Source organism: Galdieria sulphuraria (assembly GCF_000341285.1).
Source record: "Galdieria sulphuraria unplaced genomic scaffold scaf_18, whole genome shotgun sequence".
NCBI lineage: Eukaryota > Rhodophyta > Bangiophyceae > Galdieriales > Galdieriaceae > Galdieria > Galdieria sulphuraria.
Genome location: NW_005178457.1, coordinates 13,937 through 39,993, shown reverse-complemented (window position 1 = coordinate 39,993; position 26,057 = coordinate 13,937). Strand labels below are relative to the sequence as shown.

Below are 26,057 nucleotides of genomic sequence, written 5' to 3'. Positions count from 1 at the left end.
CATTTTGTGGTTTTATTGAAACAGTTAGGGAATCGCATCTCCTCCAGAGTCATATCTATTTCTATCTAAATAAAACCTTCGAAATAATTCCATCGAATCCTCCATTCCCCTTATCTGATGAAATGCAATAACACTATCTCTAGATACTGAATCCACTTTGTCTGGATGAACAAACTAAAAGAGAGTGTTCACAAAAAGATGGCACTCAATGTGACCATGACTTACACACAAACCAGGCAAATTGATTGGTTCTATATGCAAAGTATCTAAAATGCATTTGGCAATATTTTTGTCTTCTCCATTATATACAATACATTGATTCATCCAAGGTCTCCATTTCTCTAACAACCCACGACTCAATACATATCCTGCACCTCCCATAGCATAACGCAAATGAATATCCCTAGTCCAAGAAGCGTCCCTATCAACAATGTTGGGATACATATCTCATCATATCATCCAATACGATAACTATAGCTACCTTTCTAACACAGGAACAAGTTTTCCTTGGAACCTCCTAGTGGAACCTATATACAGAGGTTTGGTATGGTCAAACTGTCTCAATATCTCTTGTAACAACTCCACTCTCACAAAGCTATCATCATCACATTTATAAAACCACTGATGATAAATACCATACAACGTTTAGTTTTCCATGTTTCTTCACAAGGTAAGCAACCTACTTTTGCTTGAGGTACGTGGTCCCAAGCCCAAGCAAACATTTGTAAGGACCTATTACTTTCCTCTCGAAAGTAACGCTCTTTATGAGCCACACGCTTTTGATAGTTGGTCTTTAACTTTTTATTTACTCCAGTGATATCGATTTTGGGTGTGACGACGGTTGGTATGGTAGCGTGAGGAGAGTCACTGAAAAACCGCAACATGGACGGTTCGACTAGCTTTCCCCAGGTTTGGAAGACAGCCTTTGCATAGGTTTCTGCATAGTTCTAAAACCTTTGATTGGATACTATGTTTTTATAAACGATAGAAGATATCACTACCTCACAAGTGATGACTCCAAAGAATATATCATGGACCAAAGGCAACCCTTTCTGCACATGAGAAAAATAGTTTCGACTTTTTCGTCTTTCATTCAGTTCACCATAGAAAATAACAATGAAAAGTGTAAACACTATCCATATGAATAGAATAACTTGCCAAGACTTGACAAGTTTCCGATAATGGAACATGAAAGACCAATCTTTCTTCCGTTTTCAAAATGGCGCATAATTGAAGCGCCATGTCTTTTTTCTTTCTTTCCCGAAACATTTTCTCTTCTTCTAGAAAAACTCTCTTTATTGAAAACTACACCATCAAGGCTCAGCATTAACACCAATAGCTATATTGTTCAATCGAATGCCTACTGAACCATCTGAAAGTTGAATACTATTATTTTCTTTGACATAGCTTTCCACTTGTCGCCAATTTTCACTTCCTGGTTCTCCCATATACTCCTTCATACCTTGATTCATTTCAGAAAGACAATGCAAGTAATCAGAAGCTGTTGGAAAGTCATAAACTACAGGAAATTCTACTGTGGTAAAGCGAAAACCAGCAGCTTCAATTTGTTTCAAAGTATGTTGAGGTGAACCACAATGACAATGTACGGATTGGTTGTCATTATGCTCATGATGATGGTGATGATGTTCATGCTCATGCTCATGCTCATGATGATGATGATGATGGTGACCATGAGGATCTCCTAGAAACTTTTTAGGAATTGAGAAAATGTCACATTGAGACACTGGTCCCCAAATGACTGTGACAAACTTGCCAGTGTTAGGAACCAGAGATTGTCGAACATTTTTCAAAACTTCAACTGCATTGGGAAAATGAGGAATGGAATACTGCGAAATAACCGCATCAAAATGCTCCTTTGGCATGGTATATTCTTCAATGTCACTTTCTACAAGTTTTACATACTCCTTCAAAACAGTATTCTCTAGTCTATTTTGAAAGATATTCAACATTCCTTTAGCTATATCCACACCAATGACAGAACCAGTGGCACCGGGGGAGGCAGGTTTCACACTCGTGTTTGACGGGTGAAGCAACTCTAACAGCTTATCTACAACTTCACCTGTTGTTTGTCCAGAGGGAATAGAGTAGCCTCTAACTTTAGCAGCTACTTGTAGAGTAGTTTCTCCAGAACCACAAGCAAGTTCCAAAACCTTGGCACCTGGAAAGATGTTTTGATTCTTTAAAAAGAAGCTAGCAGTCGCATTATCCTTTTCAAGCCTTTTAAATAATTGCCACCTTTTTTCACCTGCACGGCTCCACTTTTCTTCTTCTGCTCGTTTAAATGCTGCTGCTTCTTGAGACATTCTCAAACAGACACTCAAAATTATCGATGCACGTGAATCGAATTGGGTTGTAGTGGGAAAGCTTTTAAAAGGTCCAATCCATTTTCGATGTTCCAATGGATCAACAGTAACCAAAACAACAAGGAATGGGAGGAGTTCATATATGGCTTTATTACAAACTAAAACTCTTGATGTCTGCTGTAGTGACAAATTGCTTAATTATAATGGATATTATTCTTTAGTCAAGGTTCTACAAATATAAGATAAAGTAAAGATAACCTTGATACTTTGACTATTCTCATCAAATATTTAATGATGAACTTTTTTTTATAATCTCTCACAACCCGTTATTTCTAAACTGATAACTTTTTAAGAGCCACCGTCTCTCTCTCTCTCTCTCTACCAAACCATTCCATTTTGACAGCAAATAGAATCTTTTGTCTATAGACGGATATGCAGTGGGGTTTTGTAACTTGGAGAGAAGTTTCTTCGTACAGGATACCCACTTCTTTTCTATTCACCCAAAAACATATTTGCTATTGTAGTAAACTACATGAACTGTGTAAAGGCTTGCCCTTAATTGGACAGCTATCCAGTCCTTTGACTAGGAGTTGTTTGGGAAGCAGTAACTTGTCGGTTACAGAATCCAGCAAGATACAGCATCCCATCCACCAAAACCTGGAAAACTCCAAAAATTTACAATATACGACCTTTCCAGAAGATCTCCTGTTTCATTGGTTTGAAAATAACCCAGAAAATGAAGACTTTTATTCCTTGTGGCAACAACTGAGCAACCAACTTGCTCACCTGCCAGGTGCAAAACGAAGTATATTGAACTTGTGTCAAGCTAGAATCTTTGCTTGTAGCAAATATAGTTTGTATCGTGTAAAGAGAGGTTTGCACATTGCGCAAGTGTTGTGTGAGATACAGGCAGATTTCTTGACCATAGTTGCCGGGATATTAGTAAATATTCCTTCCAATTCTCCTGTTCAGAACCTTTCCATTGGAAGTGGTTTTCAAGTACTGGTGGAAAGCGTATCTCGTTCATTATCTTTCATATGGAGTTGCTTTGGTCGATGTGATACGGAATCAGCAAAGATGGTACAAGATTTGTATCAACATGCCAAGGATAAACGCGGTCTTCTTATAGCATTGGTTGTTTTCTTAATAGATTTGCGATACCAATGTAACAGTCCATTTTCTATCGCTGGTATAGACGAATCGTTGGCAAAGATTTGTTTACATGTATTGGCTCCAGTTGCTAGTTGTTTAGGTATATGGAAACTTCAGTTGGAATTGGAAGAAGTTGCTTTTCATGTTCTTTATCCTACGGAGTACGAGAGTCTTTCTCGTCATATTGGAAGAATTTTACAACAGCGTTCTAAAATTTTGGAATATGCTAGATTCCATATTTGTCGGTTGCTAGACACATCAAGTAAAATTCAGAACCAGATTTTGTCCTTTACCGTTCATGGAAGAGTGAAAGGTCTTTATTCAATATATAAAAAAATGAAACGTGGAAGGAAACTGAAAGAAATTTATGACTTAATTGCATTGCGTATAATTATTAAACCTCGAAATCCAATGAAGGAAGTTCAAGCATGTTACTCAGTATTAACAATAGTGGAACAACGTTGGTGTCCTGTGGCGTACAGAAACAAAGATTTTATCAAATATCCAAAACTGAATGGTTATAGAGCGCTACATACCACGGTGATATTAAATAAGATTCCATTCGAAGTACAGATACGTTCAGAAGAAATGCATTATCACGCGGAATATGGAAACTCGGCACACTTTCTATACAAATTGAGTCAATCAAGTGATAGCGACCAAGGTGTTTAGTTCAGCAAAGAAATTATCAGTCAATGTGGATTTAAAATTATTCCGTTCATCGGTAACCTAACTACAATAATTATGAATATTGTACATATTGATTACTTTATCAGATTTAAATTAATTGCATAAATTAAAATTTTAAAATGAAGTTTTTAAAAATAATTTTTATTTTATCATCCTTTTTTATTATTAAATTTCAAAGTTGTTGAATGTTAACAATTAGTAGGTAAAGTTCAAAGTCTCGTTTATTGCCCCGTTATTATTTATTTCCATTTGAGTTATTTTCTTGCAAATTAATTTGTTAATAAAAAACTCAATGAAAAAATCTTCAAGATTGGATTAGTTTGTGAATGTTTATAAATATTAAAAAATTTTACATTCAATTATCGTGTCTTTTTTGATGTTTTGCTTGTTCTTTCTGGTTTTTTTTGGAATGTCTTGCTCATTCAAGTTCGAGCGTGGTAAATTTGTTTACTGGAACTTTTGGCTTTTTCAAGATTCTATGACTTTGAGATCACACAGAGTTTTCTAATTTATTTCATTTTACACTGAAAGATTTTTTAGGCTCCTATTGGATTGTTATTTTTATCCGTACTATGTGGTTGTTGTTGCTTTCCGGGGCTTGTTTTCATATCACCAAAACGTATAAAAGGATGATCTCTATGGAACATAGCGCCGGTATCCTTTGGAAACATAGCACTTGCTTCCAAACCCAGTCTTGCCATCACTTGAGCACAATGTTCTATTTTCACACCCATTTAGTTCTTTAGCAAAACGCAAAAAGCCATCATCATCAAGAGCATTACCTTTGTTTTGTCTAGCTAGATACTGCAACAATCTTTGTCTCCTCGACGTCAAGTGATCAAACAAAAATCGAGCTCTCCTATCATCTTTTTTTCTCTTCAATTGTTTCTCCAATACTTGTAGTCTTTTTGTGAACACTGCGACTATTCCCAATATAAACAGCGATTCTGAGCAGCACAATCCATCATCCTTACCTTGTACTTCCGCTGACCCCGTGTCACCAGGCTTTCGTTGAAACTCTAAAACAGCGTTCCATATTTCTGCCCTTTGATGGTTTCTTTCATCCCAATACTTTGGTTCCAATACTTGTTTTACAGGCAACGGTAACTTTTCAAACTCAGACTGTGGAAGCTTTAACGAGTTACAAGGTGCAAAAGGCAAATATCTTGAAGTATCTGGTTTACCAAAATATTGAATTCTAGAACTTTGTTGTGTTGGTTGATGAAGGTTCAAACTTTGGCTACAAAAGCCTCTTAGAATGACTCTATTCCGTACTAGCCCACACAACTTGTCCATCTATCATCATTCATTCAAATACTTTCCAAAGTTGTCTCTGTTTTTTATAGAAAACAACACAACTGTATATCATACAAAACTCTTTATAAAAATCTCAACTTTTTCAGTTGTTCCAATCCTAACCAAACCAAACAACTCGAAGGTAAAGCCATCTTCCCTTCATATATCAAAAGAGGTAAAGTATGAACATCCACATCGGAAACGATATCCATATATTCTTCAGCATCTCTTGGTTGATAATCAACTATCGTTTCACAATCGATTGCCAAAAACATGTGTAATCGATTCCTTGAATATTTATCCTATGCACCAACTCTTAGAGTTTTATCAAACACCCGTGGTTTGTACCTGAAGAATTCCTTGTTCACTAGTCAAAGGATACCACTGGTTTGCTACCATGTGTGCCTAGATGAAAGATCATATTATTAGAATCATCAGGATGATGTGGATTGTATTCAAAACTTTCACGATTATTACATACTTCTTCATTCAGTTCTGCTTTTGCAGTATCCACTATTGAAGCGTGTTTCTTGGAATCAAACAAACCGCCAGGAAAACTATAAAGGAGAGAGTTACTTCCAGGACTAGATAAGAGTGAGAAGGAGAGTTGTATTCTTCCAAAAGCCGGTTACTGACTGATATTCTTTCAATAGTGTGACGGTTTTTTTCTTGGCATCGAAAGGAAATACCAAAGCAGCACTAAAGTTACTATTTGGGTGTCCCACTATATCAAAACTATGTTGTTGTTCTTGAAAGTTTACTTTTCTACGATAGATACAAAAATATTCTTGAAATACTACTTTTTCATCCACAACATAAGGTTCTGTATGGAAAGTGGACTTCATCCAACGTCTCCAATTGAACTGAATTCGCATCCTAAAGCTTCATTCATTTCTGGAGTTCTTTCATACGTTTCTATTTCCAATTGTGGATCTTGTTCTGGTGCACAAATATTCTGAATATAACTATTTCCAGCTATATTGACAAATAATCCAATAAATAACAATATTATTTCATAACATAACTTACCTGGATCATCCAATATCAAAGTAAACTCCCATTCTTCTCCATTTGCTATTCTATTCAAATGTTGTAAAAAGGATTGCCACTTTTCCCTTTGTTCAGGTTTCATACTATCGCCTAATAAAAAGGAATATTGATTTTCCATATTCTCGGCAATATCTTTGAATATTCCTTCAACTGTACTCCATTTACAAAAAGATGATCCTTCAACTTGTAATGATAACTCTGGGACCATAATATGACAAGTATCTGATAACAATACACTTCTTGATAAGTCATCCTCATTTTGAGCATGTAAAGTTATCTTTCTTCCACGTTCTTCTATTCCCAATCCACTTTGTATATGATTGGTTTTATATCCACAATGTGTACAAGTAAAAGCTATGATAAGTACTTGTTTGAAATAAGGAATATCGGTACAATGTATTCGGTTTTCTCCAAGTAAACCACAACAAGGACAATTACTTGATAACTTGACTATTTCATCTTGTGCAATAGTTGAAGAATCCTCATTTCTCTTTTCTTCTTCTTCATTATTATTATTATTATTATTATGATAAGTGGATGATATCCATCCAAGATATTCATTTTCTTCTTTGCTTCTTATATATTGCGTCATTTGTAAACTCTTATCCCATATATGAATATTGGATATGATCATTCCAGGTTCCTCCTTCTTATCTTCAGGAACTCTCCATTCTATTCTACTTGAACCTGAAGGATCTTCCAATTCCAACACAAAGTCAACTTCATGTCTTAAAGGTAACAATTGTTGTTCTATATAAGACTCTATTGATTGAGCTGTTTCTTCCTTTCCACTCACAACTCGTAAATCCTCCACCACTTGTAACCAAATGCCTTCCACCGTTGTTATTCTTCCTCCTTCTCTTTGTTGTTTGGATGGAGGTATTTCCAACTCTATTTGAGGTATTCGAATGGTGGCATAATCAGATATCCATACTTGTCTAGACCAATTATCTTCTTGTTCTTTTGTCATATGTAAAGTCCAACGTATTCCATAAGGTTCAATATCACGAGCACAAGTTACCTATACAAATATAGGATGATTCAACTATATTATTATATACAACATACTTGGTTATTATGATTCCCACAGTGAGGACAATCAAAGGACATACATATGACTCTATGGAAAAAAGGAATATCTCGTACCAAGCACTGGGTCACTCCTTGTTGACCACACTGCATACATAAACTGGATAGTTGCCAACGTTCAGGTATATTATCTTCTTCTTCTTGTTCTGTTATGGATGGTTGAAGTGGTTGGTCGTCCTGATGATGCAATAAAGACATATCAAAAGTGTTTGGTTTTTATATCACAAATTCACACAATACTTTATTATGAGTCGTCTTCCATCGATTCCGTCGGCATATTATAAGCTTCTTCTCGTTGGGGATCAAATAAAGCACTCGTCAAATATCGTTCTCCAAAACTAGGAATAATACATAATATCCGTTTTCCATGATTCTCCGGTCTCTTTCCAATAGCAATAGAAGCATAAACAGCAGCACCTGAAGATATCCCAACCAATAAGCCTTCTTCTATAGCCATCCTTCTGGCCATAGTAATAGCGTCAGAAGAACTCACTTGAAATACTTCATCGTAAATACTCGTATCTAATATATCAGGTATAAATCCTGCACCAATTCCTTGAATCTTATGAGGTCCAGGTTTGCCTCCCGATAATACAGGAGACTCACTCGGTTCTACGGCAACTATTTGGACCGACGGATTTTTCTCCCTTAGATATCTTCCAGTACCTGTAATAGTTCCTCCAGTACCTACTCCTGAAACAAATATATCACAACCTCCAGATGCCATAATCTCCGGTCCCGTCGTCTCATAATGGACTTTAGGGTTGGCAGGATTGGAAAACTGTTGCAACATGTATGCATTAGGTATAGTTTTTAACAATTCTTCTGCTTTCTTTACAGCCCCTTTCATACCTTTTGAAGCAGGAGTCAACACAACTTGTGCTCCAAAGGCACGGAGTATCATTCGTCGTTCGATGGACATCGACTCGGGCATAGTTAAGATGAGAGAATATCCACGTGAAGCTGCAATAAAAGCCAATGCTATTCCAGTGTTCCCAGAAGTAGGTTCAATCAATACACTTTTACCGGGTTGTATTTTACCTTCTCGTTCAGCTTGTAAAATCATACTCTTACCAATACGGTCTTTGACAGAAGAACAAGGCTCCATGGACTCCAGTTTTGCCAAGATAATAGCTTGACAATCCTTTTCGGTAGCTGGTATTTTCTTGAGTTGGACGATGGGAGTGTTTCCAATCAGGTCACAAGGATCCTTACAAACACTTGAGCCAACTTTTTGAGTAGACTGAGTCATAGTGAAACCAATAGTAGACGATTGTCGAATATAAAGTGTAGGGAATCGATGAGTAGGACAGAAAGTTGAACACTTGTAAGGTGTGAATAATAGTTGACGACGAGGAAGAATACAATCCACACCGATGGGATTCTTTACAAACAACGACATTTCATTTTATTCACTTTTTTCTCATTCGAAACAAAAAAAAAAGAAAGAGAGAAATGAAAACTCTTGTTGTAAAGATGGAATAGAAATTCTTTTCAAATATAACTCAGCCACTCTTTGTTGATTTCCAAGTATCCCAGCCCGCCATGGTTTTGGACTTGAATTTGAAATGACACTCTCCTTCCTTTTAGTACTAATGGAGATTTCTTGATTACTGGATTTGTACATCTCTTTCTCTCTCTCTCTCTGTGTGTGACTACAATTCCTTATGTCCTACAAGTCTTCTTCTTTTACACAACAACAAAATAATAACAATGGGTGGCAACAAGAAAAAGAAAATATAAACCCTCTACCAACTGGTCTTATGAAAATGTCTCCAAGTCATGTAGAGAAAAAAAAGTGGGTTTATCCATCACGTCGTCCCTTGTCTGATATTACAGAGGTAAGTTGTGTTGAATCTATACGGAGCAAAAGTTGATTATCACTAGTTGGTAGTAGGACCTAAAATGAAAGAGAATCAAACTTGCTCCATTGAAAATATTGATCATCAACAACCACAAAAAACAAAAGGAAAACAAAAGCGTCTCTTATCTCTACGATAAATGAATGGAATTGTAAATGGATATACTTTTCTCTCTCTCTCTCTCACATACACAATAATACAAAGCATAAAAAGTCCATTTGTCATTCTTATTCTCCTTTTATTGATTCTCTTTTTCATATGTGTGATTGGCCATTCTATTTCTATATACAACCTTACCATTTCTTAGAAACAATTTCTCTTGAATACCATCCTTAGACATCAGACCTATAGAACCATCCGCATAAATCACTTCTACTCTTCCATCCGATAAGTGTCTTTCCAATTGTCCGTTGGGAAAGAATATAAAAGTATAACCATTATTAGGAAATGCAATTTTATGAATATGCGATGAAGCATAATAAGTTTCCCTTCTCCCATCTGAATATATTTCCTTACAATTGCCATTAGGAAATATCAAACGCTTATAAAAGGGAGTCTTTTCAATGCATACTTTAAGTGAATGATCAGACAAAAAGGAGTCTCCTATATGAAAAAAAAACTTTCAAAAAAACTATCTCTATCCATCTATTACTTTATACTCACCTTTTATATTCATATCAACATATTCCTTGGAGTCATTGCTATGGAAATGATCGTTGGTCCAAGTTGTGCATATGATAAGAAAGAGATATACTTACGAATTGTGATGAACTGTTCTTTGTTGCTTCTTCTTTTCCAAATAAGGATGTAAGTGTTTACTCCATTGATGTAGTTTTTGCCAACTTTGTTTCATTTTGGACAAGGATTTTGCATCTCGGTCCAATATACAATCAATTGTCTTACATACATTGCGATGAATATTATGGTGAAGCCATATAGAGTCATTATCTTTCATTTCTATAGAGTCTATAATAACAGGACCTTCGATATGACTCCGTGAGTGAGTTGAAGGAAGAGAATAGTCATGTTGTGACCTATTTCTATTCTTTCTCGTGGGTTGGTTTCTATTAGGTTTTGATGGGTAACAAGATATATCAACAGAATCTATTTCTGACAAAGATTGTTCCAATTCTTTGACCAATTCCATTTCCAACTCCACCATAGAAGTATTTTTAGACGGTTGGGTACGAGGATACAACTCTTTAGGACCACTCGTAGTAGAAGGATAGTTATTACTAGTCGTGTTATTGTCAGTGGGTTGTTCTTGGTTGGTTTTTAACCACTGTCTCAACTCTTGGTTTGCAACTTGAAGTGTTTCCCATATATGGTGATAGTGTGAAATCATTTCAAAAACAATTCAACTCTTAATGCTTTCTCATCTTTTGGCGCACATTTTGCATTTTTTCAAACATGAAATCCAAACCTCTTTTTTATTATAATCAAAGCCTTTCTTATATTTGTTGCCTTTCTTTCATCATCTTTTCTTGTTCCTCCAAAATGGAAAAACGAATACCTTTTCCTTTTGGCAACGATACAAAAGGTTGATTTCCTTTACCAATCACAAATACGTTATTCAATTGGGTAGCAAACTCTTGACCTCGGGCATCTCGTACATGAATAATCTCTGTAGACCCTGGATGTTTCTCTCTATGTTGAATTAATCCAACTCTTCCAATATTATGTCCACCGGTAATCATACACAAGTTACCCACTTCAAACTTTAAAAAGTCTGTCACTTTTCCTGTTTCCAAATCCAATACCACCGTATCATTATGTTTGATAGCTGGATCGGGATAACGGATGGTGCGCCCATCATGAGTAGCTATATATGGGATTCCACGGACACCCATTTGGGCTCTCTTCACGCGACATAATTTGTACTAGTCTCAAGTTACTTTGGTGACATACTCAACAGAGTGATGACTTACTTTGCCTTCTTCCGGAGTGATGCGATGCAATCGGAATCTACCTTTTACATCATACAACAATCTAAAGGTTTCATTGGTACGTTCCAATTCAATCACGTCTAGTTGTTCATATATGAGCCATCTATTTGCAACTTCTTTCTCTATTTTTCACTTACCCATAAAACCTGCGGGAAATGTTTTATCGGTGCGTACTTTTCCATCCACTTTGACTAGACGTTGCATCAGAATAGCCACTGCTTCTCTATTATTGAGTGCATATTTCAATCGATTGCGGAGAATCAACAACAAAGGTAACGATTCTCGTAGTTTGTGAGGTCCACTACTTGGTCTAGGTGCCCAAATACCACCGAGTTTACTCAGCATCCAGTGTTTGGGTGCTGCCAAACGTTTCATATGCTTTTTGGGACCCCGTGGCATAGTTGAAAAGTATAATAATCAACAATATTTCACTTGTCAATAGAAAAAGAATCTAACGACGTCGACGAATCCAAAAAGGGAAAGACACAAATGGATAAAAGAAATATTTCTCTTTTTATATCAATCAAAAGATGGATTGGCCAATGTTGGTATTTCATATATAATATATATATATATATAAATATACAACGAAACCAAATGATGATCATTTTCAACTGTAAAGTATGACTATCAAGAACCACAAGAAAGACAACCTTCTGGATTCTGTAATGAACAACTCAGATAGTCTTCATTCGTTGGTACTTTGCGTATGATGGAAACATTTTCTTCTCCTCCATTATTATTATTATTATTCAACAACATACTTTTGTTCACTGCTTGTGATAAATATTGTTGATCGACTGTAAATTTGATGGCTTCTGCTGCTGGTCGAGTACGTAAATAATACATACCGGTCTTCAAACCTTTCTTCCAACCATGAAAATGCATAGAACTTAATTTACCAATATTCGGTGATGCTATATATACATTTAAACTTTGGCTTTGATCAATAAAAGCACCTCTGTCCGCTGCCATATCTAATAACCTAACATAAAACAAACAACTTATGTCACTTGATGAATTCAACTCGTTTCTTTCCCATTATTTACCTCTTTTGACTACATTCCCATATCGTTTTGTACAATTGACGAATATCTTGAGGTATTTCAGGAATATGTTGAACACTTCCATTGTATGCAATAATTTTGTTTTTCATATCATTGTTCCATAAACCTAAGCGTTGCAAATCACGCACCAAATGTTGATTGACAATGGTGAATTCTCCAGCTAATACTCGTCTCGTATAAATATTGGATGTATAAGGTTCAAAACACTAAAGAGGAATATCAATAAGAAGTTGGTTTCTATCTTATCTACTTACCTCATTATTACCCAATATTTGTGAAGTGGAAGCCGTAGGCATCGGTGCAATCAACAATGAATTGCGAACACCATCACGTTGAATAGCTTCTCCAAGTGTTTTCCAATCATAACGAGCAGAAGGCTTGACTTGCCATAAATCAAATTGAAATAAGCCTCGAGATAAAGGTGAACCTCGAAAACTCTCATAAGCTCCATCACGTTGTGCCAATTCTAAGGAAGTACACATGGCAGCATAATAAATGGTTTCTGCAATTTGTATATTCAAACGACGTGCTTCATCACTTTCAAAAGGTAACCGCATCAAAATAAAAGCATCGGCAAGTCCCTAAATACAAAAAGTGGAACATTTCATCCACAAACTTGGAATTCCAATGACACACTTACTTGAACACCAATTCCTATAGGACGATGACGTAAATTGGAAGTCTTGGCTTGAGTTACGGGATAATAATTGATATCGATGATTTTGTTCAAGTTGCGAGTAACTATTTTGGTAACGTGTTCTAATTGTTCAAAATCATAATAAGGCTCTTCCGAATCTTCTGAGAATTGTACAAACTGATTCAAAGCAATCGAAGCCAAGTTACAAACAGCGACCTAAATAATACTCACTCTTAGAAAGATGAGACTCTCTATCAACAATACACACTTACTTCATCAGGACTCGTATATTGTACAATTTCAGTACACAAATTACTACATCGAATAGTTCCCAAGTTTTGTTGATTGCTTTTCCTATTGCAATGATCTTTGTAAAGCATATATGGATTTCCAGTTTCTATTTGTGCTTCTAAAATAGCAAACCACAATTTACGTGCATCTATGACTTGTCTTGCTCTTTTCTATTGTTCTCATTTATATCCTTTTTGATAAAAAATTATGAGATTGGTCATACCTCCTTTTCATACTTTTCATAAAGTTGTTCAAATGCTTCACCCCAACAATCAGCCAAACCTGGAGCTTCATTGGGACAAAATAAACTCCATTTCTCATCCTTTTCTACTCTTTTCATAAATAAATCGGGAACCCATAAACCATAAAACAAATCTCGTGCTCGATTTTCTTCCTTTCCATGATTCTTTCTCAAATCTAAAAATTCAAAAATATCGGCATGCCAAGGCTCCAAATAAATAGCAAAAGCTCCTTTTCTTTTTCCTCCTCCTTGATCCACATATCTTGCAGTATCATTAAATACTCGAAGCATAGGAACAATGCCATTAGAAGTTCCATTGGTACCTCGAATATAAGATTTGGTTGCACGTATATCATGAACTGCCAATCCAATACCACCAGCACTTTTAGAAATAACTGCACATCTTTTTAAAGTATCATAAATTCCTTCAATGGAGTCTTCAGTCATAGTTAATAGGAAACAAGAGGATAACTGAGGTCTTGGAGTACCCGCATTGAATAAAGTAGGTGAAGCATGAGTAAAGTATTTTCGAGACATATAATCATAAGTCTCCAATACTGCTTCCAAGTCATCCTTGTGAATACCAACAGCTACTCTCATCAACATATGTTGTGGTCGTTCTATCACTTTGCCATCCACACGTAATAAATAGGAACGTTCTAAAGTTTTGAATCCAAAGTAATCATAAGAAAAGTCTCGATCATAAATAATAGCGTCGTCTAATACGTGAGCATTCTTCATAATGATAGAATGGATGTCTTCAGCTATCAAAGGAGCCGGAGCTTTGGTTTTAGGGGATTCATAATGATACAATATATCCATAGTTTTAGAAAACGACTTGAGGGTGTTTTTGTGTAGATTGGAAATAGCTATTCTGGAAGCCAATAAAGAATAGTCGTGGTGTTTGGTAGACATATAGGCTGCTGTTTCAGCTGCCAAGTCATCCAGTTCAGAAGTTGATACACCATTGTATACACCAGTACAAACCTTTATAAAGTATTTTTACAACTTTCACAAGTATCCAAGTATAATAATACCTTTTGAGCCACTTCTATAATATCTACCATGGGATCTAACCCATAGGCAAGCTTTTTGATTCTTGCGGTAATCTTGTCAAACTTTACTGGTTGCTTTCTGCCATCTCTCTTTACTACATGCATTTCCATGATATGGATATGTAAATAAATATACTCAACTGAGCACCCAAAAACAATCACACTCAGGATTAATTCTGTTTTCCCAGAAGAGGGAATGGGATTTCCTTTTTGTAGGAGTTTCTCAAAAGAGTATGGCGGGCTATAAAAAGAATAGCGGGCTATTTCTTTGGAGAGGAGGGCTTTTCTTATAAAGAGCTATTTTTGGAACAAGTTTCAAGTGTTATCTTTTTTGAGGAGGTTGAGAGCCACTTTGGAGTGTATGACATGTCTTCTTTTTTTCCTCCTTTTCCTTGCGTCATGAGAACAAGAGAGTTACAAGTGAAAAGTAGAATGGGTTGATAATATATCATGATAGTTTGTATTGATTGGACTTGTGTCTTGTATTTCTTTCACTTGTTGATAGATAATAGGATAGGATTCAATGACTCGTTGGTTTATTTGTTTCCATTAGGAAGAACAAGGACATACAGTAATAATCAGTCATTAAGAAAAATAGATATTACGGGGCTGTATTGGAAAAGGTTGCTTATTTTTCTTCTCGTTATTATTTTTTTGGATTGGATATATTCCTCCTTGATTATATAGAAAAGAAAAGAAAAATGCATCCAGAAATACAAAGTAGATGGAAATTATTTTATATTTTATTTTTATATATCAAAAGAGAGCGAAACAAATATTCATTCGGATGTCCATTGGGAGATTGGCCTTTTCATTTTTCTATTGTAAGAATTGCCCGCCCATCACATCGCTGTTTGGTGGATCGATTCATTCGTTGAGAAGAAAAATGATTCAATAAGGCTTTAAAAATGTTGCTTTGTTTTGAAAAAATAAAATTAGGTTGTTTGAGTTTGGCTTGTTGTATTACAATGAAAACTCTCTGTGTTGGTTTATTCTTTTTGTTATGCATCTCTTATTATACATATGCCACACCTCTAATATCTAGTCAACGCTCTCAAGATTCCTCTGTACTGTATAATTGGAAAGCAGAGTCTCAGCCTCAAATGAGAGCAGCTGTGAATGCAACTGCTGCACCTTCACCGAGTGTCACTGCTGGAGAAGCAGAAATTCAATTAGGATTTGTTGCATCGACTGTAAGAATGGCTCAAAAGTTTGGACTATTAGCTTCCAGTGAAAGAACAGTCATTTCAGTGACTGAAGAAGCAGATGCAGATAAGCTTATTTTGGATAATGCATCTCCTTATAGCGTTATTGAAGTGGCCTATGTTGGTAGTCCTTCACCATTTGCAGTAGCATTTGATGTCATTGTTCCTTATAGTGAAGGTTCCAGTTACTTGAAAGAAGTAACTAGCAACACAACGTTTCAAAATGATTTAAGAACTACTTTGAATCTACCAACGAGTTATGTTTTCAAGGCGACTGAAGTTGTTTCAGCGACTCCAACACCCACAGTATGTTATACTTATGCTGCTTATGGTCAATATGTCCCTTGTACTAGTACTCCTACAGTTTGTTATACTTACCACTCATATGGACAATATATTCCTTGTACTACTACTACTCCTTATCCAAGCTATTCTTCCTCCTATTCTAGTTCATCCTATCCACAAGTGCCTACTTATCCTTTTATTCCCTCTTTTTAAAAAGGTAACTGTTTTTTTTGGATATCTAGTTTTACATATGTGATGATACATGAGTGTTGTGAAATTGAATATGAGCTCTAGTCATTTCTATAAAAACATTTTGGCTAGTATTCTACTATATGAATATTTATCATTCATTGTTTTTCGTTCATTGAAAATGTCCTTTTATTTGCTACATGGACAATCATGACATTCTTCATTTTTGGGTAACAAACACTGCAAATGATGATAACAACTGAATGCATGCCAAGAAAGTTTTTTCTTTCTCAATTGGAAAAATAATCGAGGTTGCTTATCCATTTTTTTGAAGACTCATATAAAAAAAATCGACGAACATTGGTTTTCGATATCCATCACCTTTTATGTTACTTGTTGGATATGAGCGACCATTCTTAATAATAGAACAGATGATAGGATATTTCAATTATCATTGAAATGATGAAACAAACAATATTTGTGCCAGTTGAGCGACTCAATCATAAAATAAGAAATATCTTTCCACTTTCTTTCGATATTTTGGTTGGAGAGTATATGGAATAGTCATTATTTGCCTTTTCAACTCAGTTTGTATAATACAGATTTTGGAAGGAATGGGGAGTTGTTGTACACCAGAGTTTCAAATGAATATTGGATCATTTGAATTTCTCATTGAAATAGAAATGGAGCCATGATCCAGGCAATCAATTGCATATGTCTCGTTTATCTGTCATTATCTCATTTGAATACACAGAATGGTTTGAATTCCAACAACTCATCAAAGGTAAGAAAAGCGGACTCACTTTTATTTCCAAGTATCTATTTATATTTATATATATGTATTTCTATCTATCTCTATGTATATATATATATATATTCTTTCTTCAACAAATAGGATTGAAAACCCAACTAGGTGATCAACTCTTTCAATGAGCCGTTTGTAGATAGGATGACTTGCATCTTTTTGGCTATTCCCATATTTATCCCACTTATCTCAAACAAAAACTTGAAAATAGTATAGGACCCAAATACAAATCATCCTCTTTGACAGATTTCCAAAAGCACACACAATTCTCATACAATCAATTTCCTATTGTGTTCCAGAAAAAGAGATGAAAAGGATAACTTTCCGATGGCTATTTCATCTCGAACCAAACCAAACACAACAATCTGAGTTAATGGGTATGGACCGAGTTGCTTTCCATTTTATCTTATTGATTCGTTGCTCTTGAAAACAATGGTTTGCCACTATTCATGTGCAAAGTCCAAATGGGATAAAAGTAATGATATTATCACACGAAACAAAGATTCAATCGTTCCTATTGTTATTCATTTTCTCTTCCAATCGAGATACGGAAACGAGATCAATTGCTTTATTGTCAATGAAAAAGGTCTTGAAAAGAATAATCAAAGGCCATATTGTTAAAGTCAATCTTTATCAAGAAAAGGCCAATCACTTTGACAACAAGTAATTGTGAAGTTTCATGGTCAAGCAATACACAAACTCAACAAAAATTTGATAAAACCTCTTCTAATCTTTCCTCCAACAGTTTTGGGATATGTCGATTCTATCTTTAACAATTCCTCAATATTTGCATTTTATTCGTATACGATTGAATCATTTATTGTCCATGTTTATTATGAAGAATAGATTGAGATAGTCACTTGAATCTTCAACAACTCCACATATTATCTAGTCCTTTTTGTAATCATGAGATTGATTGAATCCTCTCATTCATGATAGGATAAACTTGTTCTATAAGTCTCCATAATCATAAGATGTATAAGAGATGTGATTGAAAGGAGCATTCTTCATTCCATCACAATCCCATCCATTTTATATGTGCATATAAAAAAAGTCTTTCAAGTAATGTCACTTTACATTCCTAATTTTCAATTTGTGTTCCACATAGACTATAAAAGAAGTTTATAATAATCTCTTGGAAACACATATCATAAGACATGTCTTTAAGCTATTGGTTCATGAAGGAAACATGCAGTATCAACATTTTAAAGAATTGCACCTCTCAATAACTGCACATATCATCTCAACTAGGAGTACTTGGAAAAAGTGACAATGGAGTGTTGCAAAAGTTAAATTGTCAACATTGAACAGTTGTCTTGCGGTTCACTTCAATCTGTTTTACTAACAATCAAAGGTTTGAGTTCGTACTCTTTTGCAAGTTTGGACATGTCTCAACTATCATCTTGAAATAATATGTGTTTCTGTTTCACCCGATGGTATAAGAAAAACCTTTGATTAAAGTTGTATAATAATATTATAATAGACAGTATTCAAAGAACAGGCCAAGGAATTGTTATGACTCAATTTTACTGCATAGGGTTCCATATACAATTGAATTGGGACAGTCCATATATAAGAAAGAGTTGAATTCAAGTTATGAGAGCATTCCTTTTGGAAATCTTCGGGTCAATAAAGGTAAAATGCAAGTTCAGGTTGGTTCAATATTGTGTTGGTCAACAAGCTTTCTATTTCTTCTAATCAACTTTGCGACCATTATCAAAATAGTTTTGGTTTACAGAGTTGGCAGTGAAGCATTTGAAAATTGAAGATTTTCATCCTGCAAATTTCCTATCAATCGGTCATATTGTATTCCTTTTTGGTGGTTTTCCTTGAAAACTTTTCTGTTATGTTCCAATGAAATAGTTTATCGGATAATTGGATGGTGGGTTGTCTCAGTAGCTGTGCATTGAAATGTTGGATCGTTCATGTCTAGTTGTCCAATCTTCAGCCTTGGTCAATTTATGAAATCTCAAACATCTGAGAAGAAGTTGAAGTAGCTTTGGCTTTTAGGAGAATTTCTCTTTGATTGTAAAGTCAATATCTCTCAAGTTTGTTGAGTAACTTTTGGTTCTTTATTTGAGTACTTTTGACTAGTTTAAAAACTTTTTAGTTTTTTACTATATTAGAATGAAAAGATGTTATTTTGGAGACATTTCATGGGAACTCTTTCTCACATGGTTGATGCCTCAAATTGACAACTTTGTCAAGTTGCAACTGTAATGTATTTGTTGATTTACATAGTATAAAGCATTCTTTATATCATAAAGGATATAGTAAAAGACACTTTTTGAGGATGGAAATGAGAGAGAGAGAGAGAAAGAACTATGCCTATTGTGAGTGTGAATTGCACTATTCAAGGTTATCGTAACAAGGACTATTGCTTGTCGTGATGGCATCTTCTCATTTATTGTTTCATCCAAAAGAAAGGGAAATATTGAAAAGAGTGTTGCTAATGCTATACAGAATATATAGAAAGTTCAAGGCTTTGAATAGTTATTCTATTCTTGTTTATGAATAGATACATAAATATGCATTTGTTTAGAAAGTGTTTTCATTTGGAAACTTTTCTTCATAATCATAGTTGTCATGATAGCAACTCTTTTTATACAAATTATATTGAGTTTATCATTTTATACAATGTCTTTTTTTTGCTTACTATATTTACTCTTTTCTCACTCTTGACATTTCATTGCATAAACTTTGTAGCTACACACCAACCATCCAATTCAAGGATTGACTTTCTTTTTTTGAATTGAAAACCTAAATTGCTTCATTCGTAACTGCACAACTATACTTATCATACATTTGAACTGAGAGTGTTAGAATAGCTTGACTTTTACAAGTTGCTCAAATACAGCAATGCATACTTGAGAACAACAAGTCCATACAAGTGAAAGCATGCCCAAAAAATAATTATGACTGTTGTCCTCACATTGACATATAAAAAAAAGTGGCTTGAAATTTCGTCATGATTAACAAAAAAAAACTTACCTTTATGAAACAAGCCCAGTCAGTTGAACTCACGTAAATCTTAAACCTAGTCACAACAAGCTAGATCCAATTTCGAAGCTAAGAATGATAAAAAAGTGGAGTTGAATTGGAATACAACCTTTCATGTGGATACCTTTGAAGTGTTTTCTTGCATTTTTGTGTCTCTCTCTCTCTCTCTCTCTATATATATATAGAGAGAGAAGACATTTAGGAAATCATGAAAGCTGATCATCAGGCAGCCATATCATTTTCTCGTGGAATGAAAACATACACATTGCAATTGAATTACCAAAAGTAGCTTGTTGTATGGGTTTGCAGTCCCTGCAAATTTGACTCTTATCCAACTATTTATACAAGTTCCTACAGGACCTGATGTCCGTGTCATATTTAAAAGTAATGTGTTGGTGTAAAGAATCGTACGAGGTCTTTTCCAGTTTCATATAACAACAGATATTCTAGATTGGAGAGAATCTGGTTTCGATGAAAGTAGTTGAAATGATATTATATTTCATTGGATAAAATCTTTGTACCCAGTCCAGTTTGTTTTCATCAGAAAATAACTCGTCAACACAAGAGTCTAATAGTCTGTTCAAAAAAAGCCAACGAAGAATGTTCGTTGGGTCCCTTTTTGCAAGATGATGCTCCTGCTTCTTTCCTTACTTAGATAAGACAACTTCGACTGGAGGTTTCTCTTTCGTTTGATAGTCCTCTTTTTTTCATTCAATGACTATACCTTGACGTGTCAACAAAGCTGGAGGACTGGTAATTGATGGAGATGACACTACTTGTAGAGATACAACTATAGAACCTGAAAAGAAGCAAAAGTTATTCGTTGGGTAAAGGCGGTGGTAGTGTTGATAGACCAGAATATGGAAGATGCGAAGGAGAAAGTTCGATATGAGTCACTTTGACTGGTGGCAACCCTGGCAATACGAGTAGATCGGTTAGTGATGGTGAAAGTGGAGGACGCATCGAGCTATTTCACAAGGTGGTTTTGGTGACAAGATAACAAGTTGTATCCTTGTGAGAGGAAGTTATTTTGGAGAAATGTGTAGTCAACCTGGCTAAGCTGGTCTCGTCCATATTATTTTTGAGCCTTGTTCTTCTTCTATCATGGATATGCAACATTACATTTATATGAGTCTCTTGATGGACAAAAAGTAAAAGTGTTTTGCATTGGATAGTTATTCATGATTGAGTGTTGTTTTATGGCAAAGAGTCGTTGTATATTATTTATTTATTTTAAAGTACAATTCAACCTAGTGATTGTTTGAGCTATATCGTTATGACTCCAAAGACACCATTCACATAACACCAATGAAAGCTTGATCAAAGATGGACATTAGAAAAACACAATCACAAGCGTTGTGGAATCAAGGTTGAAGGAGAATTCTTGGATATTTATGAAAGGAACAAGTCAAAATGGAAAAGTTCGATGTGAAGAAGGAAAAAAAGGTCCATTCATCCAATTTCAAAAATAAGCTCTTTGAAAATGTCTCATGTGTTTCATATGAAGCAGTCATGTGGGTTACTCTGCACCCTTTTCTTTCATAGAAGCTACAGTTTTCTGTTTGTCGAGTAAGTTTTTAAAAGAAGAGCACTAAGCTTTGTTTTCTAGTTGTGGATTTGACGTGATGTAAATAAGTGAGTTTTCCTCACAAATCCAATTACAGCAACTTGACATCACGATGCAGTTTTTGTGTACTGTGAATGGCACACTCTTCTTTACTTGAGTATTGTTGCAATATACTAGTGAGATAGTTGGACCAACTCTCCAAGTGGATATGGATAGCATTCAAGTAGAAGAGTGTTTTTCATTCTTCATTTAATTAGTATAAATTCGGCAATATATCCACAGAAAACTGGCCCATGTTAAGAACCCTCATGTCTTCAAGTAGCTAATCTGTCACAGAATAATAGGAAGGATTAGTTTCAAGTATTATTTTGAAGGTTTGGATGTAACTCTTAAAGCTGAATTTTCGAGAATTTTGCGACGTATTGTTTCCAACAGTTGTGACTCTTTTGTTTTGTAAAGCGAGTATGCTGAAAAGTAACTTTGTTGTCACATTTTGATCACATGATAGGGTTACTTCCGTGCACTGAATTCGAATCTTACAATTTCAAAGGAAAAGTACATCGAGACAATATTATCTAACGTGTTTGGTTGCTGCAAGGGTTCCATTACAAGTATTCTATCATCTATCGAATACATAAAGACTATTATAAGGATACAATTGTGAGTGTCCATTTTATATCAATCCAACTAGTATTAGATAGTAAGAGCTTCCTCCAAACTTTATTTAGTCTTATCAAGACTCCATGTAATGGATAAGTTCATATTCTGAAGTTTGAAAACTCTTCAGTAATGCCAATAAGCAGTTTGGCTATTACGGTGGGATCAGTGATGCCCATGCGACGTAAAGAATCTTCATCGAGTCTGGAAAGCCAAACTCTGCCGAATCTTGAAAGTTTCCTAAAATAATAGGCAACTTCTTCTTCAGAAAAACCACAACGTTCTCTTAAGAAAGCATTCCAATCAAATGACGAAGACAAAGAACTCGATGCTGCAACCTTTCGTTCCACTTGCATAGCACTTTGAAAACTTTCCATTGGCATCCTATTCTCCTCATTGGTTCTCGGTCTTATATTTCGAGCCACTCTAACAGTAACATTTGATTGCTCAGCTTCCAAAGATGAAACATATTCATTAGACATCGACTCAAAGACAGTTTTACACCATACTGAAAAGTCTTTTCTGAACTCTTCTCGGCTTGCCTTGCCAATTTTCCTAAAAATATCGAAATTTTCTCTTCCCAAAAATCGTTCAATGTTCCATTGCGAAACAACTACCAATTGCAGACATGATCGACTACTTTCATTCAAAGTTGATCCCGAAGAATGTTGAGTCACAAAACGACTTGCATCTTCAACAATGTTCTGTTGTTCAACAGAGAAACCTACAGATCGACCATAACTAGCACAAACTACCACAAACTGAAAACAAAGTTGAACAGATGAAGGAGATTCGTTATTCAAAACGGGAATAACTTCTTGGAAAAATTGTTCTGCTTCCTTCTCAATATCTCTCTTCGAAAATTCACTTTTGTGATAAAATTTGAATGAAAATCCAACAACATAACGTGTTTGTCCATTATGGAATACAACATATGCATCAGCGCCACTAGAATTGCCATCTTTTGGAACAAAAATACCACAACGTTGTAAAAATTTTCTATAATGGTCAGAAAATGAATCAGAGACATTTCTCAAGATGGGTATATCATTAGATTTTGTTGATTCCATAGAATAAGAAATATTGTCCTGTTCAATAAAGGAATCCTGGAAAATTCCTGGAATAGCAGAATGTACAATAGGCGAGGAATTAGAATGAAGAAAAGTTAATAAGCGAAAGCGAAAGATCTTCATAAATACAAATTCAAAGAAGACTCCTTTTGCTGTTGAAGTGTCGGGAATATAACTAAACGGAGATAAAGGAAAGAGTTCAGTAGCCTCAAGGAAAAAGTTATCTTTGCTATGAGCTCTCAATATAAATTCACAACAACCAATCTTGAATTCGGTGCCCAAATCAATCCCGTCAGTTTCACAACTTTCAGAGTAAAACCCAAAAGTTGCAACCAAGTCCATCAAATAACTTCTCGTTCCACATAAAGTAATTACAAAGTCAATTGGAAAAACTGTTCCGAGCTGATAATTCAAAAGGACAAATTGATATCGAAGAAGGGTTGCGGAATCTTGTATCTCTGGAATAATAAAGGTTGTTGACTCTTTTAGTATATCTTTAAAGACACTATCTAATAAGGGTTCCATATTTTCATTGTTGATAACAGGTTGGGCTTCGTTTTGCACTTTCTCTATTAGTGTTAATAAAGTGTTCCTTACAATCAACGGCATACCTCCTGTCTTCTTTTTCAACAATTCTACGAATCGATATCGTAAATCATCTGAGGGCAATAACCAGTCCTTCAAGGACTTTCCATTATAAGTTGCCAGCTCAATATATTCGTTAATATCATTGATGTTAAAGGGATTCAACCGCAACATATGGAGACTCACACTACTGGAGCGAGCATCAGTCCGGGGGGCTGAGATTTCATCGGTTCGACCTGCCAAATAGACGATTACCTTTCCTGTAATCAACAATTCACGTAAAATGCGGAAGAACTTCCGGAAAGGTACATATTTTGGGTCAGACTCGATGAACTGTTTCTTGTTGAGTTCACTATAGTATTTGGTGAGGTCACTCAGGTGGCTAAGTTCGTCTATCATCAAAAATAAATATTGTTTCTGAAATTGTTCGAGAAGATACTGAATAGCTCTTACGATGTCAGGTTTTTTTATTGTCCTTTCAGCTATCTGAAGGGCGTCCCTATCTTTACCATTTTGTCGGTAAGCGTTCAAAATTATGTTATTCATCAAAGCCTTTCGAAACCTTGGAAAAGGAGCATGAGAAAAGCTCTCTTCTAGTTCTAAGACAACTGACAAAGTGTTTTCCGCAAAGTGTTTCCAAGAAAAAATCTTCGCTTCAATTTTTCCCGACGAGCTCTTGTTGAAAATCTCCGTCTCCTTCTGCTCTTTTTCTTCTTCGGCGAATTTTTTTAAAAACTCTAAAAAATTTTGACCTACAAAGCTTTTGCCAGCTCCAAAAATATGTGGAGAAAAGGAAGCTGAAGGGCGTATGTTAAAGTTTTTCCCAACTGGAGAAAACTGGTGGAAATAAGTTTGAAGAATAGAGTAAATATCTTCTTTTCTATCTATTAATGGTACTTTTGTCATTCCAGGCAAACTTATGCGTATCTCTTGACTAGTCATTTTCCACGCCGCCGCTCTCCAAAATCAATGAATGAGTGATGATGATAAAAGGTTGATGAAAGCGATGACCTAAAAGCTTTCAAAGGAGCCGAGAACAAAACACTTGGAGGAGGACAAAGGAGTTGGAAGGAGTGTATGTTTTATTGTTCGAGCGGTTGCTTTATTTGGTGATTGGTAAAACTGATCTCTTTGACACTTCTAGACTCACAATGACAACAGAGAGAAAGCAGGAATATTTTCTTGCTTGTCATAACTAGAAACTTTCTTTTACTATAGACAAGAAATAGTTTTCTATGAGTTTTTGTGGTGAATTAGATTGATGGGTACTCTTTCTATGGCTTGTATACTGTAAGAGAGTTTTTCTACTATCTTCCACACCATCTTACACGCAAACTCCTATATACAAGTCTAATTAGATACAAGCTTTTTGTAAGTTACAGACGAAATATAGTGGGAAACAGAGAATTGCAATGAATGGGAAGTCTGTTAGTTTGTAACCGTTCGTAGCAGAGTTTATAAATACAAAAGTATCTAATTGAGTTTGGAGAAGAGTATTATGTAGATTGTCATACTGACTTATCATTAAATACAAGCCATTATTGATGTAATAGCTACACAAGTTGTCTATCCTTTGTTCGACTTTTACCAAGTTGTGAATATGTCTTATATAAGGACATCAATTAAGGCTTCAAATGTAGTCACTATAATCGTTCATTTTCTGCACATCGATGCTGAAAAGGAGAGTAAAAGATTGAGCCAAAAAATTATTTTGCTAAAGAAGAAGCCTTGTATACTTGAGTCAAGGTCGATTAGTGTACTAACTTGAAAGCTTCAGCAATTCTCCAACTGAAAGCCACTCCATATTGAAGAACTTTTACCCAACATGACTCTTATGTTGGCTGAAAGACTTTGTAGTTCCTAAGTTATCGGTCAAGTGATTGTTGTGGAATGACAATACTTCAAGATTGGATATGGTTTCCTTTGACTACTTAGAAGCAATTCTGTTCCACTCTCAAAGTTGTCCTTTGCAATGCAATATAAATAGAACTCCT

The 26,057-nt window shown here is 35.3% G+C and overlaps 12 protein-coding genes across 13 annotated transcripts; 3 read left to right on the top strand and 9 right to left on the bottom strand.

Annotated features, from left to right (window-relative positions):
- Positions 1-2: 2 nt before the first annotated feature.
- Positions 3-1,223, bottom strand: Gasu_24800 (uncharacterized protein). The gene is made up of 5 exons (XM_005706560.1): positions 1,002-1,223; positions 684-947; positions 482-621; positions 226-421; positions 3-174 (listed from the first exon to the last, which is right to left on the bottom strand). Exons 1-5 carry the CDS (start codon positions 1,188-1,190, stop codon positions 25-27), a joined length of 939 nt encoding a protein of 312 aa, XP_005706617.1. The 5' UTR covers positions 1,191-1,223; the 3' UTR covers positions 3-24.
- A 56-nt stretch (positions 1,224-1,279) lies between these two features.
- Gasu_24790 (methyltransferase type 11) lies at positions 1,280-2,373 on the bottom strand. The gene has a single exon (XM_005706559.1). It carries the CDS (start codon positions 2,322-2,324, stop codon positions 1,314-1,316), a length of 1,011 nt encoding a protein of 336 aa, XP_005706616.1. The 5' UTR covers positions 2,325-2,373; the 3' UTR covers positions 1,280-1,313.
- A 360-nt stretch (positions 2,374-2,733) lies between these two features.
- On the top strand, positions 2,734-4,287 carry Gasu_24780 (GTP pyrophosphokinase). Its single transcript, XM_005706558.1, has one exon. The coding sequence runs from the start codon at positions 2,757-2,759 to the stop codon at positions 4,146-4,148; it is 1,392 nt and encodes a 463-aa protein (XP_005706615.1). The 5' UTR covers positions 2,734-2,756; the 3' UTR covers positions 4,149-4,287.
- Positions 4,288-4,597: 310 nt separating this feature from the next.
- On the bottom strand, positions 4,598-5,483 carry Gasu_24770 (mitochondrial ribosomal protein S15 precursor). The gene is made up of 3 exons (XM_005706557.1): positions 5,141-5,483; positions 4,949-5,089; positions 4,598-4,884 (listed from the first exon to the last, which is right to left on the bottom strand). Exons 1-3 carry the CDS (start codon positions 5,460-5,462, stop codon positions 4,703-4,705), a joined length of 645 nt encoding a protein of 214 aa, XP_005706614.1. The 5' UTR covers positions 5,463-5,483; the 3' UTR covers positions 4,598-4,702.
- A 7-nt stretch (positions 5,484-5,490) lies between these two features.
- Positions 5,491-7,803, bottom strand: Gasu_24760 (zinc finger protein). The gene is made up of 7 exons (XM_005706556.1): positions 7,581-7,803; positions 6,492-7,533; positions 6,374-6,437; positions 6,099-6,344; positions 5,944-6,046; positions 5,811-5,867; positions 5,491-5,764 (listed from the first exon to the last, which is right to left on the bottom strand). Exons 1-7 carry the CDS (start codon positions 7,797-7,799, stop codon positions 5,546-5,548), a joined length of 1,950 nt encoding a protein of 649 aa, XP_005706613.1. The 5' UTR covers positions 7,800-7,803; the 3' UTR covers positions 5,491-5,545.
- A 9-nt stretch (positions 7,804-7,812) lies between these two features.
- On the bottom strand, positions 7,813-9,143 carry Gasu_24750 (cysteine synthase A). The gene has a single exon (XM_005706555.1). The coding sequence runs from the start codon at positions 9,001-9,003 to the stop codon at positions 7,846-7,848; it is 1,158 nt and encodes a 385-aa protein (XP_005706612.1). The 5' UTR covers positions 9,004-9,143; the 3' UTR covers positions 7,813-7,845.
- Positions 9,144-9,153: 10 nt separating this feature from the next.
- Gasu_24740 (uncharacterized protein) lies at positions 9,154-9,638 on the top strand. Its single transcript, XM_005706554.1, has 2 exons — positions 9,154-9,442; positions 9,489-9,638. Exons 1-2 carry the CDS (start codon positions 9,269-9,271, stop codon positions 9,600-9,602), a joined length of 288 nt encoding a protein of 95 aa, XP_005706611.1. The 5' UTR covers positions 9,154-9,268; the 3' UTR covers positions 9,603-9,638.
- On the bottom strand, positions 9,189-10,843 carry Gasu_24730 (hypothetical protein). Of its 2 annotated transcripts, none has more exons than XM_005706552.1 (3): positions 10,222-10,843; positions 10,127-10,164; positions 9,189-10,066 (listed from the first exon to the last, which is right to left on the bottom strand). In XM_005706552.1, exons 1-3 carry the CDS (start codon positions 10,806-10,808, stop codon positions 9,702-9,704), a joined length of 990 nt encoding a protein of 329 aa, XP_005706609.1. In that variant the 5' UTR covers positions 10,809-10,843; the 3' UTR covers positions 9,189-9,701. The 2 variants fall into 2 exon arrangements, with proteins under 2 accessions (XP_005706609.1, XP_005706610.1); XM_005706553.1 differs by having other exon boundaries at positions 9,643-10,066.
- A 9-nt stretch (positions 10,844-10,852) lies between these two features.
- On the bottom strand, positions 10,853-11,903 carry Gasu_24720 (40S ribosomal protein S4e). The gene is made up of 3 exons (XM_005706551.1): positions 11,547-11,903; positions 11,392-11,489; positions 10,853-11,343 (listed from the first exon to the last, which is right to left on the bottom strand). Exons 1-3 carry the CDS (start codon positions 11,806-11,808, stop codon positions 10,915-10,917), a joined length of 789 nt encoding a protein of 262 aa, XP_005706608.1. The 5' UTR covers positions 11,809-11,903; the 3' UTR covers positions 10,853-10,914.
- A 4-nt stretch (positions 11,904-11,907) lies between these two features.
- Positions 11,908-15,003, bottom strand: Gasu_24710 (ribonucleoside-diphosphate reductase alpha chain). The gene is made up of 7 exons (XM_005706550.1): positions 14,683-15,003; positions 13,628-14,632; positions 13,386-13,574; positions 13,117-13,329; positions 12,731-13,057; positions 12,459-12,682; positions 11,908-12,394 (listed from the first exon to the last, which is right to left on the bottom strand). Exons 1-7 carry the CDS (start codon positions 14,809-14,811, stop codon positions 12,040-12,042), a joined length of 2,442 nt encoding a protein of 813 aa, XP_005706607.1. The 5' UTR covers positions 14,812-15,003; the 3' UTR covers positions 11,908-12,039.
- A 10-nt stretch (positions 15,004-15,013) lies between these two features.
- Gasu_24700 (uncharacterized protein) lies at positions 15,014-16,558 on the top strand. The gene has a single exon (XM_005706549.1). The coding sequence runs from the start codon at positions 15,669-15,671 to the stop codon at positions 16,401-16,403; it is 735 nt and encodes a 244-aa protein (XP_005706606.1). The 5' UTR covers positions 15,014-15,668; the 3' UTR covers positions 16,404-16,558.
- Positions 16,559-22,292: 5,734 nt separating this feature from the next.
- Gasu_24690 (archaeal ATPase) lies at positions 22,293-25,033 on the bottom strand. Its single transcript, XM_005706548.1, has one exon. It carries the CDS (start codon positions 25,003-25,005, stop codon positions 22,510-22,512), a length of 2,496 nt encoding a protein of 831 aa, XP_005706605.1. The 5' UTR covers positions 25,006-25,033; the 3' UTR covers positions 22,293-22,509.
- Between the last annotated feature and the right edge of the window lie 1,024 nt (positions 25,034-26,057).

Excerpts from the sequence above, each read along its gene's own strand:
- Gasu_24740 (XM_005706554.1), top strand. The coding sequence starts at position 9,269 with ATGTCCTACAAGTCTTCTTCTTTTACACAACAACAAAATAATAACAAT. Across the intron at positions 9,443-9,488 it reads CCTTGTCTGATATTACAGAG|TTGGTAGTAGGACCTAAAAT; the intron begins GTAAGTTGTGTT and ends GATTATCACTAG.
- Gasu_24700 (XM_005706549.1), top strand. The coding sequence starts at position 15,669 with ATGAAAACTCTCTGTGTTGGTTTATTCTTTTTGTTATGCATCTCTTAT.
- Gasu_24780 (XM_005706558.1), top strand. The coding sequence starts at position 2,757 with ATGCAGTGGGGTTTTGTAACTTGGAGAGAAGTTTCTTCGTACAGGATA.
- Gasu_24790 (XM_005706559.1), bottom strand. The coding sequence starts at position 2,324 with ATGTCTCAAGAAGCAGCAGCATTTAAACGAGCAGAAGAAGAAAAGTGG.
- Gasu_24690 (XM_005706548.1), bottom strand. The coding sequence starts at position 25,005 with ATGACTAGTCAAGAGATACGCATAAGTTTGCCTGGAATGACAAAAGTA.
- Gasu_24770 (XM_005706557.1), bottom strand. The coding sequence starts at position 5,462 with ATGGACAAGTTGTGTGGGCTAGTACGGAATAGAGTCATTCTAAGAGGC. Across the intron at positions 5,090-5,140 it reads GGGGTCAGCGGAAGTACAAG|TCGCAGTGTTCACAAAAAGA; the intron begins GTAAGGATGATG and ends TATTGGGAATAG. Across the intron at positions 4,885-4,948 it reads TCTAGCTAGACAAAACAAAG|AACATTGTGCTCAAGTGATG; the intron begins GTAATGCTCTTG and ends GTGTGAAAATAG.
- Gasu_24720 (XM_005706551.1), bottom strand. The coding sequence starts at position 11,808 with ATGCCACGGGGTCCCAAAAAGCATATGAAACGTTTGGCAGCACCCAAA. Across the intron at positions 11,490-11,546 it reads ATTTCCCGCAGGTTTTATGG|ACGTGATTGAATTGGAACGT; the intron begins GTAAGTGAAAAA and ends ATGAACAACTAG. Across the intron at positions 11,344-11,391 it reads TCACTCCGGAAGAAGGCAAA|TACAAATTATGTCGCGTGAA; the intron begins GTAAGTCATCAC and ends ACTTGAGACTAG.
- Gasu_24730 (XM_005706552.1), bottom strand. The coding sequence starts at position 10,808 with ATGATTTCACACTATCACCATATATGGGAAACACTTCAAGTTGCAAAC. Across the intron at positions 10,165-10,221 it reads AGAACAGTTCATCACAATTC|CAATGACTCCAAGGAATATG; the intron begins GTAAGTATATCT and ends TCATTTCCATAG. Across the intron at positions 10,067-10,126 it reads TGTTGATATGAATATAAAAG|GAGACTCCTTTTTGTCTGAT; the intron begins GTGAGTATAAAG and ends TTTTTCATATAG.
- Gasu_24710 (XM_005706550.1), bottom strand. The coding sequence starts at position 14,811 with ATGGAAATGCATGTAGTAAAGAGAGATGGCAGAAAGCAACCAGTAAAG. Across the intron at positions 13,058-13,116 it reads CTATAGGAATTGGTGTTCAA|GGACTTGCCGATGCTTTTAT; the intron begins GTAAGTGTGTCA and ends TTTTGTATTTAG. Across the intron at positions 12,683-12,730 it reads AAATATTGGGTAATAATGAG|TGTTTTGAACCTTATACATC; the intron begins GTAAGTAGATAA and ends ATTCCTCTTTAG.
- Gasu_24760 (XM_005706556.1), bottom strand. The coding sequence starts at position 7,799 with ATGTCTTTATTGCATCATCAGGACGACCAACCACTTCAACCATCCATA. Across the intron at positions 6,438-6,491 it reads TTTGATATTGGATGATCCAG|CTGGAAATAGTTATATTCAG; the intron begins GTAAGTTATGTT and ends TTGTCAATATAG. Across the intron at positions 5,765-5,810 it reads GTGAACAAGGAATTCTTCAG|GATAAATATTCAAGGAATCG; the intron begins GTACAAACCACG and ends GTTGGTGCATAG.
- Gasu_24800 (XM_005706560.1), bottom strand. The coding sequence starts at position 1,190 with ATGTTCCATTATCGGAAACTTGTCAAGTCTTGGCAAGTTATTCTATTC. Across the intron at positions 622-683 it reads ACCACGTACCTCAAGCAAAA|TGGTTTTATAAATGTGATGA; the intron begins GTAGGTTGCTTA and ends ATTTATCATCAG. Across the intron at positions 175-225 it reads TCAATTTGCCTGGTTTGTGT|TTTGTTCATCCAGACAAAGT; the intron begins GTAAGTCATGGT and ends ACTCTCTTTTAG.
- Gasu_24750 (XM_005706555.1), bottom strand. The coding sequence starts at position 9,003 with ATGTCGTTGTTTGTAAAGAATCCCATCGGTGTGGATTGTATTCTTCCT.